Genomic DNA, 11,601 nt, shown 5'->3' on the forward strand with positions numbered 1-11,601 from the left:
GTTAATAGAAACTCCCATAGGTTTCTAGTGTTTTTGTAAACATTGATTTTGTATCTTTACACAGGGCCTTGAATTTCTAATTCAAACCGCTTTGTGGCCATGCATTTAATTTTTCCTTTCACTTGATAAGCATTTGAAAATTATGTGTTACAGGATGATTCACTGTGTGACAGATAAAAAACTATAGCTACTTGTGCACTTTAACACTTTAAAGCCATTTTCTCCTTTAACTTTCCATCAACAAAAAGAAACAGGTTCATTACCACTACAATATTTATATAATTTCTTGATCACTGTGTTTAACATGGATTCTTTACAATATTTAAAGCTGTACTTCAATAGTTTGGGGGCAAATTCACATTTTAAAAATTGCTTTTGAGTCATCTAATATTAGACATATTTTATAATCAAGGCACAGGTTATTTGCTTACATTTTCTACTATAACTGTTTTTTGGGGAATGTATTGTACAGTTTCAGTATAGGCATTTAAAAAAAAAAGTCTCAACCATAAAAAAAGTTTTTGTTTGCACCTAAAATTAACCAGAAGACAAATAATAGTGGATCAGGTTGTTAGATCATGTTTTAGATTTTTTATTCAACAATGTGTAATAAAAATAAGAAAGAAACTTTGAATAGATGAAAAGTAGCATGTTGTTTTAACTTCTATAATGTTTTCTAATGTTATTGATCATTTTCATTTCTGTTGTATGTGTACAACACCTGTTCATTATTCATATGGACACACACAGATGTAGAAAGATTTCCCTATTTGTTTTCCTTTGATTTCTGGTATTTTTAAACTTACATATCAGTCTTTTGGTTTTGCTTTTGTATTTGGGGGGAGGGGAATCCGTATTCTCTAAAGAATCATAAAAATATTCACTTTTATTGTCTATTGGTTTATCCTGGTGTGACACTGTAAGATCAGCACTGGACTATGAATCACAAGGTTGGCAGTGCAAACCCACCAGCTGCTCATCAGAAACCCTATGAGTCAGAACCCTGTGAGTCAGAAACTCTATGAGTCGGAACCAACTTGATGGCACTTAACAACTACATATATTGTTGACCCCCTAGATATGTCTACAGCATTATATTTTGATATATATTCTTTAGATTATATTTGCAATTAGTAAGGTAAACATACATATGAAACTGATATATAAATATAACATCACCTTATCATTTTCAAAACAACCAAATCTATAATATAATATTGTAATACAAAAGTATTCCTTCTCATAATTTGTGTTGTCTTTAATTATTATTCCACATAGGAGTCAGTGACTGATTGTCTCCAGGCTGATAGTAGTTCATCAAATAGCGAACTAATATCAGGTAAGACCGTCAGATATGAACTCCCTCAGCTTTCTGTCCTTCCTTCAAACATTCATACCTCTGTGCTCTCCTCTCATCTTTGTGGAAGAGGTGTCCTTCCCTTACTTCCCTTAGTCCAAGATGAATTCTTCTCCCTTTGTTCTGGATTTCTTTCTCAAAACATTCAAGCACATACAAGTAAATGTGAAATTATAATGTGTAAAGTGCTACAAAAGAGAGAGATTTGGTGACTAACTAACTGACTTTAGAAAGACTAGGAAAGGCTTCCACTGAACTGAAAGAAATAATGGCAGGATATCCTGAGGTGGTAACATTGGAGATAGAAATAGATACATCTGATGGCTGTTTTAAGACATAAAATAGACAGGGTTTGGCAAATAGTGAAGGCAAATAGTCAAGGATGACTCCTGTTAATGGCTTACCTAACTAGAAACATTGAAGATATAGTTTAAGGGAAAGATCATATCAGTTTTTAATATGCTTTATTATGTTAAAAAATAAGTATTTTAATATAGTTTGTTATGGGTGCCTTTAAGATAACTAAATAAAAATATCAAGTAGGCAACTGGATATAGAGAGATAAATGTAGAAATTTATGATCAGAATGGCATTGTGGGTTCATGCGCTGGACTGTAAAGTAGGGTTGAACCACAAAGTCAGAAGCTCAAGCTCATCAGCCTCTCCTTGGAAACTATATACAGGGTCACTATGGGTTGGAACTGACTTGATGGCACTTAACAAAAATAACAGCACGTATATTGATATAATTGAAGTTCTCAAAAACAAGAAAGGGTGCCATCAAAAACCCACAAAATTTCAAGGTATTCTTAAAAGAGATCAGGTTTATGAATGCATCAAGACCAGATAAAAAACACTGCAGAGGTAAGAGTAGCTCTAGAGACACTCCAAACTTTTGGTCAATAAATGTAGAATATTGTAATAGAAGGAACTCCAACAGATTTGTCAAAGTTGTAAATTAAGAATACACTTACAGTATCAGCTCCCCTTTTCATTCCTTTATTATACTGGAAACATTGTACTTGCTGCCAGGTTAAAGTCCTGAGAACCATTCCTGGGCAAAGATAGCTTCTGTTAGGAGTTGGCTCTTAAAGGTCAATTTTGGAACTGGAGTAAGAAGCAGAGGAAGCCTGAAGTAGATCCAGATTGGCACAAAGTTGTTGTTGCTAGGTGCCATTGAGTCAGTACTGACTCATAGCGACCCTATGCACAACAGAATGAAACACTGCCCGATCCTGGGCCAACCTCACAGTTGTTGCCAAATTGGAGCCCAGTGATGCTGCCACTTGGCCTATCCATCTCGCTGGAGGTCTTCCTCTTTTTCTCTGACTCTCCACCTTACCAAACATGATATCATTCTCCAGCAACTGGTCCCTCCTGACAATATGTCTGACGTATGAGAGATGAAGTTTGGCCATCCTAACCTCCAAGGAGCACTCAGGCTGCACTTCTTCCAACACAGATCTATTTATTCTTTTGGCAGCCCATTGCACTTTTAATTCTCCTCCAACACCATAACTCAATTGCATCAATTCTTCTATGATCTTCCTTACTCACTGTCCAGCTTTCACATGCGTATGAAGTTATTGAAAATACCATGGCTTGGGTCAGGTACCTTAGTCCTCAAGCTGACACCTATGCTCTTCAACACTTTAGAAAGGTCTTGTGCAGCAGATTTGCCTAATGCAATATGTTGTTTTATTTCTTGACTGCTGCTTCCATGAGTGTTGGTAGTTGATTCAAGAAGAAGGAAGTCCTTGCCAACTTCAATCTTTTCTCTGTTGATAAGAATGTCGTTTATTGGTCCAGTGGTGAGGATTTTTGTTTTCTTTACATTGAGATGTAATCCATACCAAAGGCTGTGGTCTTTGAATTTCATCAGTAAATATTTTAAGTCCTCTTCACTTTCAGCAAGCAAGGTGGCACAAAGTTAGCAGAGGAGGGGAAAAGAAAAGGTGATGATAGATACGATATGGTTTTCTGTTACAGTAGATTTTCTGGAATAGTGTTCCACATAACCTATAATACCAGAAGACATGGTGGACATTCTCACCCAGAACACAAGTTCTCAGAATATCCGCCTTGTTCTTCTAGAATCTCTAGAGATAGGTACTGTTACCAGAATTTATACTCATTGCCATTCAAGAAAGTCTCAAATAGAAATTTGAGCAGACAACTAGTTAAACAACCAAAACTTTGAAGAAAATCAGTGCTGTGGGAAAGAGGCAACATACATAATAAATAGAACTGACAGCTGAGAAAATGGCAGAAAACTTTAAATATCTTTTTAGAGACAAGAGACCACTTTATCTATATAGGAGCAGGCTGCTTTGAAAAAGTGAATTTAATTCCTGGAAACTAAAAATATCATCAAATTACAAACAATAAATGAGCTTTAATATTGGAATAAATCAGCTGAAAATCAAGTTAGCAAAAATTTCCCTAGAATATATGAGGTACTCATCAAATGCTTTTTCATCCTTTCTCTTCTTTGCCTGGTTATTCTTCAAGAATAAGCTTAGGTGTCACCTCTACTGGCAAGCCTTTTTTGACTCCTCTCTAGATGAGTTATTTTAGCCTGGTGGTTCTGTAGCATTCTTTTTGCTCTTGTGTAAGAGGACTTAAAATAGCAGTCTAATCGTTTCTGACTCTCTAACTTGGCTCTAATGCCCTTGAGAGTAAGCACTAACTATTACACATTTTTCCAATAATAAAATTTTACAATTTTCTAGGGACTGGTTCCTTCTCATAACATGTCCGAAATATGTGACATGAAGTCTTAGTCTTGAAGTTCCATTGAAAACTGTCCACCATGGTTGACCCTGCTGGTGTTTGAAATACTGATGGCATAGCTTCCAGCATCTCAGCAACATGGAAGCCACCACAATGTGACAAACTGACAGATGAATGAAGAAAAGATAGATAGCAAATAAAAAGAAACTTGAAAGCTACAGACAAAATAGGGAAAAGAAAACATTTTAAAAAGCCATTTTGTTGTTAGATGTCATCGAATTGGTTCTGATTCATAACAACCCTACGCACAATAGAATGAAATACTGCCCAGTCTTTTGCCATCCTCACAATTGTTGTTATGTTTGAGCCCATTGCTGATGTCACTGTGCCAACCCATCTCTTTAGGTATCTTCCTCTCTTTCACTGACCCTCCATGTTTCAAGCATGATGTCCTTCTCTGTGACTGGTCCCTTCTGAAACATGTCAAAAGTACAAGAGACTAAGAAGTCTCACCATCCTGGCTTCTAAGGAGCATTAGGCTGTACTTCTTTCAACACAAATTTTTTGATCTTCTGATAGTCTGTGCTACTTTTAGTATTCTTCTCCAACACCATAACTCAAATGCATCAGTTCTTCTACAGTCTCCTGTATTCATTGTCCAACTTTCCCAGGCCTATGAGGCTGCTAAAAATACAATGGCTTGGGCCAGGCACACCTTAGTCTTCAAATTGACATCTTTGTTCTTCAGTACTTTAAAGAGATCTTGTGCAGCACATTTACTGTCATGTGCAACAGATTTACATGTCATTCAATTTACTGACTTTTATAAGTGTTGATAGTGTTTCCAAGCAAAATGAAATCTGACAATTTCAATATTTTCTCCATTTATCTTGATGTTATTTATTGGTCCAGTGATGAGGATTTTTGTTCTTACACTGAAGTGCAATCCATACCAAAGTCTTTGATCTTTATCAGTAAGTATTTTAAGTCCTCTTTGCTTTTAACAAGCAAGGTTGTGTCATCTGCATATCACCAATAGTTAATGAATCTTCTCTAATTCTGATACCATGCTCTTCTTCATATAATCCAGCTTCTCAGATTATTTGATCATTTTACAGATTGAATAAGTATGTTGAGAGAATATAACCCTGGTGCATACCTTACCTGATTTTTTTCATTCAGTGTCCCCTTATTCTGTTCCAATGACTGCCTATTGATCTGTGTACAAGTTCCCCATGACCACAATCAAGTGTTCCAGAATACCTGTTCTTTGCAGTGTTAATAGCTTGTGTTGATTCACACAGTTGAAAGCCTTTGCATAGTCAACAAAGCACAAGTAAACATCTTTCTAGTTGTCTGTGCTTTTAGGCACGATTCATCTGATGTCAGCAATGGTATCTCTCATTCCACATCTTCTGAATTTGGCTAGAGTTTCTGTCAGTTCCCTGGCAATGTACGGTTGCAGCCATTTTTAAATTATCTTCAGCAAAATTTTCCTTGAATGTAATAATTATAATTAATATTCTGTTATTTCCACATTCCATTGGATCACCTCTCTTTGATGTGGGCACAAATATGGATCTCTTCCAATCAGTTGGCTAGGTAGCTGTCTTCCAAATTTCTTGGTGTAGAATAAGTTAGTTTTTTGCCAATATTTTGATTACAGCTCAGAGTTTTTCCTTCATTATCACTGGTTCTTGATCACATGCTACCTCTTGAAATTGTTGCACACCAACCATTTCTTTTTGGTACAGTAATCTGTTCATACCTTCCATTTTCTTTTGATCTTTCTGCGTTATTCAATATTTTGCATATCGAATCCTTCAGTATTGGAAGTCAAGGCTTGAATATTTTCTTCAGTTCTTTTAGCTTGAGAAATGCTGAGTATGTTCTTCCCTTTATGTTTTCTAACTCTAGGTCTTTGAACATTTCATTATAATACTTTGTCTTCTTGAGCTGCCCTTTAAATGTTCTATCAAGGTCTTTTACTTCCTAATTTTTCCAGTCACTTCAGCCTCTCTATACTGGAGAGCAAGTTTCAGAGTCATGTCAGTAGTGTTTAATAATGCTGACTAAATATAGTCTTCCTTTTTCTTCCTAAACTTAAAATTCTCCTCAACTTATAATACCGTGCTCTATCTCCATCAATTGATTATATGCAAATTCAGACTAAAGCTGAAGAAAATGAAACCAAGTCCACGAGAGTCAAAATATGACCTTAAATACATCCTACCTGAATTTACATCAGACACTATAGACCAAAGACCAGAAGAGTTGTTGGATGACATCAAGAACATCATACAGGAAGAAAGCAAAAAGTCATTAAGAAGACACGGAAGAAGAAAAAGATCAAAATGGGTGTCAGAAGAGACTGAAACTTGTTCTCTAGTGTAGAGATGCTAAAGCAAATGGAAGAAACGAGGAGGTATAAGAGCTGAACAGAAAATTTCAAAGGTCAGCTCATGAAGACAAAGTCAAATATTACAACAAAATATGCAAAGGTCTGGAGTTTGAAAACCAAAAGGAAAGAACATGTTGATCAGCGTTTCTCAAGCTGGGGGAACAAAAGAAAAAATTCAAGTCTCAACTTTTCGTTATTGAAGGACTCTCTGGGCAAATTATTGAATGATGCAGAAAGCATCAAAAGAAGATGGAAGGAATACACAGAGTTACTGTGCCAAAAGGAAATGGTCAATGTTCAACCATTTCAAGAGGTAGCATGTGATCAAGAGCCAGTGATCCTGAAGCAAGAAGTCCAGGGTGCATCAGGTCATTGGCAATAACAAGGCACTGGGAATTGATGGAATACAAATTGAAATCTTTCAAGAAAATGAGGTGGCACTGGAGGCACTCACTCATCAATGCCAAGAAATTTGGAAGTCAACTATCTGGCCAACTAATTGGAAGTGATCCATATTTGTGCCCATTCCAAAGAGAGGTTACCCAACAGACTGTGGAAATCATCAGACAATATCTTGATATCCCATGCAAGTAAAGTTTTATTAAAGGTAATGCAGAAATGGCTGTGAGCATACATTGACAGAGAACTTCCAGAGGTTCAAGCCAGATTCAGAAGAGGCTGTGGAATGAGGAATATCACTGCTGACGTCAGATAGATCTTGGCTGATAGCAGAGAGCATCAGAAAGATGTTTACCTGTGCTTTATTAACTGTACAGAGGCTTTCAATTGTGTAGATCATGGCTGTGGACAATGTTACGAAGTATGAGTACTCCTGAACACTTAATTGTGCTCATGAGGAACCTGTACACAGACCAAGAGGCAGTTGTTTGACAAGAACACGGGAATACTGAATGGTTTAAAATTAGGAATGGTGTGCAATAGGGTTGTATTCTTTAACAATACTTATTCAACCTGCATACTGAGCAAATATTATGAGAAGCTGGGTTAAATGAAGAATAACATGGCATCAGGATTGGAGGAAGACTCATTAACAACCTGCAATATGCAAATAATACAACCTTGATTGCTGAAAATAAAGATGACTTAAAATACTTACTGATAAAGATAAAAAACCACAGCCTTTAGTATGGATTGCATCTCAATGTAAAGAAAACAAAAACCCTTACCACTGGACCAATAAACAACATTCTTATCAACGGAGAAAAGATTGACGTTGTCAAAGACTTCCTTCTTGTATCAACCATCGACGCTTATGGAAGCAGCAGTCAAGAAAGCAAACAGTGTATTGGATTAGGCAAATCTGCTGCACAAGACCTTTTTAAAGTGTTGAAGAGCAAAGATGTCAGCTTGAGGACTAACATGGGCCTAACCCAAGCCATGGTATTTTCAATAACCTCATATGCATGCGAAAGTTGGACAGTGAATAAGGAAGATCATAGAAGAATTGAACTACCAGCTGTTCTGCGGGAGAAAGATGAGGCATTCTGCTCCCATAAAGATTAACAGCCTCAGAAACCCTGTGTAGGGTCGCTCTGAGTCGGAACCAACTGCATGGCACATCACAACAACAACAAAAAATCCATCTCTATTACTTATTGCAAAGGTCTTCATTCTGATGTAGTCTTACAGGAATGACTTGAAAGCCTCTAAAACTGGAAACTTTTCTATTCAACTGTTTTGCCAATTTTAAAAATTGAGATGTTTGTTTTCTTATGGCAGGCATATCTTGGAGCTATTAGAGGTTCAGTTCTAGACCTCTGTAGTGCAGTGAATATTATAATAAATATTTTGGTTTCCTAGTACATATAAAAAAAAAGTTGTGTTTACACTATACTTTGTTAAGTGTGCCAACGCATTATGAACAAGTTTGAAATATTATGTGAATTATCAAAATGTAACACTGAGACACAAAATGAGTACATACTGTTGGTAAAATGGCACTGATGGACTTGCTCAGTGCAGAATTTCCATAAACGTAACAATTTATAAAAAAATGCAGTGTCTATGAAGTGAGTAAAGTGAGGCAAAATATAAAAAGGTATGCCTGTATTTGGGTTTTGAGATGAATATGCAAATACGTATGTTGCTGTTTTAAGTGCTGTCACATCAGTTCTGACTCATAGTAACACCTTGTAGGGATTCTGAGTCTTTAAATCTTCTCTGAGGGAGCAGAAAGTCTCATCTGTCTCGCACAGAGCGACTCTTGACCTCAAACTGCTGACCTTGTGGTTAGCAGTCCTGTGCTTACCGTATGGCACGCCGATGCACTCCCATTTGAGTATTATTATTATTGTTGTTAAGCCCCATCGAGTTGGTTCCGACTCATAGCAACCCTGTATACCATTTCTGTGGAATGCCTGGTGAGATTGAACTGCCAACCTAGCAGTCTGAACCGACTTTTGATTGAGTGCTTATCCTACAGCACCACACCAGCAGGATTTTATAAAATATATATACATATATATTTTATACATATTCATTTCAGTTTTTTATAGTTTTAGGATTTCCATTTAGGTCCACCGCCCATTCAGAGTTAGTTTTTAAATATTATGCAAGGTAAATATAAATGCAAATTCCTTTTTTTTTTTCCCTTAGCATATGGATATTCAGTCGGTTATTCTAGTACATTTTGTTGAAAATACCATCCTCTCTCCACTGGTCAAAAATTATATCATGATCAAAAATTAGTTATTAAGAAGCTCATGGAAAAATTCCATTATCTGTTCATTCTATTTTTCCACAAATTTCTGGGCTCTCTAGTCAGTCCCTTTGATCTGTTTGTCTATCATTAAGCTTGTTACTTTTCAAATGGAATGTGTAGAGTCATCCTTTCCTCTCCTCAGCTAGTTATCTTTAATTAGTGTGTTGTTGTTAAGTGCCGTGGAGTCAGTTCAGTGTGTTACTAGTATATAAAACTTGTATTTCTATGTCAAGAATCACAACTGAACAAAAGTGGAGAAGGGCTAAGTTGTAAAACTAAAACTTGAAAAAACAATGGGAGAGTGTTGAAACTCTTATTACCTTAGGTGAGGTACGATAAGGGTAAGGCCAAGGCAGATCAAGAGAGAAACTATGAAAGTTAAAGTTTTCACAGTTCTCTGGGGAGAACACAGCTTGCCTGCTTCACGGGGGTGCGGAAGAAGTGTTTGAGTACAGCTAGCAACAACCTGGAATATAGGAGACGGCTATATTAGTTAGGCAAGCAGGATGGGGTTAATTAGGTTTTGAAGGCTTCCTGGGAATTGGGCGTTTTGAATAATTTCATAGACTCTAGGGAGAGGGTGAGCATAGGTGCTGTCCGTAGGTGTTGGGTACCTGGCTCCAAGGCAATTAGAGTGGGTACATAGTAGCCCAGGAGTGTGAGAACCTGATGAGACCAGTGGTTGGAGGTTAGACTTAATCAGCTGTTTAAGAAGGGGAACTGACTAACCTCCAGTTAGGGCCTCAAAACTGGGTCAGGACATTTTAAGAAAAAAAATATTCACAAAGAGGTTTATGATATCTTTTATCAACATAAACAGATTATTTTCTGTAATTAAAATTAAATGTGGAAGCAATTTTACATTCTTAGTATATATCTACATCTATATTTCTACAAATTTGAATTCTTAGAGTTTGAGTGTTTTCTATTGAAACATCTTACCTTTTTTGTCTATCTGTTAATTCTACAGGACTAAGTTTTCAGCATGATAGTTCCAGTTCTCTTCTGAGTCATTCAATCACAGACTCTTATACAGAATGCAACAGTTTTGAAGAGAGTTTAAGTAGCTTCCCATCACCTGAACTGTTCAGAGGGCCAGGTTATTTAGGTGAGAAAATAATATTAACCTTAAATTGCTTCACTGTAAAAACTGTTTCTTTGTCTATAAATATGAATGAATGTTCCTTTTGAGAAGACATACTTCTCTGCTGCTGCTACTCACTCTGTTTTCATGCTTAGTCACATAGGACTTTAGAGCAAAAGCCCTCAGCTTAGGAAAGGATGATGAAATGCTATTAGCCTTTACATGTAATGAATATGTACATCAGAGCTTCCCATTAGTGATGACAGATTGAACACATGTCATTCCACTTCTTTATGCAATGGCAGAAAATTGTTTATTGTTGTTTTTAAAAAAAAAACATAAACCTATAACGGCAAAGACAATAGAAAAGGAGAAAGTATAAACTTAGGAAAGGTAGAAGGCAGCAGACCTGAGGAAGCTGAGTCTTAAATCAACAAGGAACAACCTCAGAAACAAACCAGGTTTTACTGTGGTATTCAAAAACTCACATTTTCACTGTACTAAATACCCATCAGAAGATTTGTTCAAACAGAGATGTAGCATCTGTATCTTCCCTACTCAGTAGGAGCCTGGAGGTTTATTCTTTGGGATTTGTTGAATCAGTATTTCTGGACCAAAGGATGCTAAAACAGAAACAAACAAACAAACAACATTGCCATCAAGTCATTTTCGGCTTATAGCTACCCTGATTCAGAGTAGAACTGCTCCATAGGGATTCAGAGACTGTAAACCTTTTATAAGGGCAGAAAGCCTCTCTTTTTCCCATGGAGCCACTGATGGGTTTAAATGTCCCACCTTGTGATTAACAGCTGCAAGAAAATTATTTTAGCAGGATCATCACAGGGAGATCCCTGTGAAGTGGAAATTAAAGATATCCCAAATGTTTAACTTTTCAAAGATGCTGTACCAGAGTCCTGGTGAGGCGCTGTAGGATAAGCACTGGGCTGCTAACCACAAGATCAGTGGTTCATCTCCTCAGAAATTCTTTACAGGGTCACTGTGAGTTGGAACTAATTCAATGACAATCAGTTGTTGTTCTTAGGAGCTGTCAAGTGGGTTCCAACTCATAGTGACAGTATGCACAACAGAACAAAACCAGGGCCATCCTCACAATCGTTGTTAAGCTTGAGTCCATTGCTGCTGCCACTGTGCCAATCCATCTTATTGGAGGTCTTCATCTTTTTTGATGATCCTCCACTTTTCCAATCATGATATCCTTCTCCAAGGATATCAATATACAGACCCTCCTGATAATATATCCAAAGTATAAATGACAAAGTCTCACCATCCTGGTTTTACGGAGC

At 36.8% G+C, this 11,601-nt stretch overlaps 1 protein-coding gene across 1 annotated transcript in view; it reads left to right on the forward strand.

Moving 5' to 3' along the window:
- LOC102832054 (uncharacterized protein DDB_G0271670-like) overlaps positions 1-11,601 on the forward strand; it is a 130,196-nt gene that overhangs the window by 899 nt on the left and 117,696 nt on the right. Inside the window, exons 3-4 of the mRNA XM_006872947.1 lie at positions 1,279-1,339; positions 10,184-10,321. Of these exons, the coding sequence (XP_006873009.1) occupies positions 1,279-1,339; positions 10,184-10,321 (199 nt within the window). The remainder of the gene's footprint in view (positions 1-1,278; positions 1,340-10,183; positions 10,322-11,601) is intronic.

Source organism: Chrysochloris asiatica, unplaced genomic scaffold, assembly GCF_000296735.1.
Source record: "Chrysochloris asiatica unplaced genomic scaffold, ChrAsi1.0 scaffold00215, whole genome shotgun sequence".
NCBI lineage: Eukaryota > Metazoa > Chordata > Mammalia > Afrosoricida > Chrysochloridae > Chrysochloris > Chrysochloris asiatica.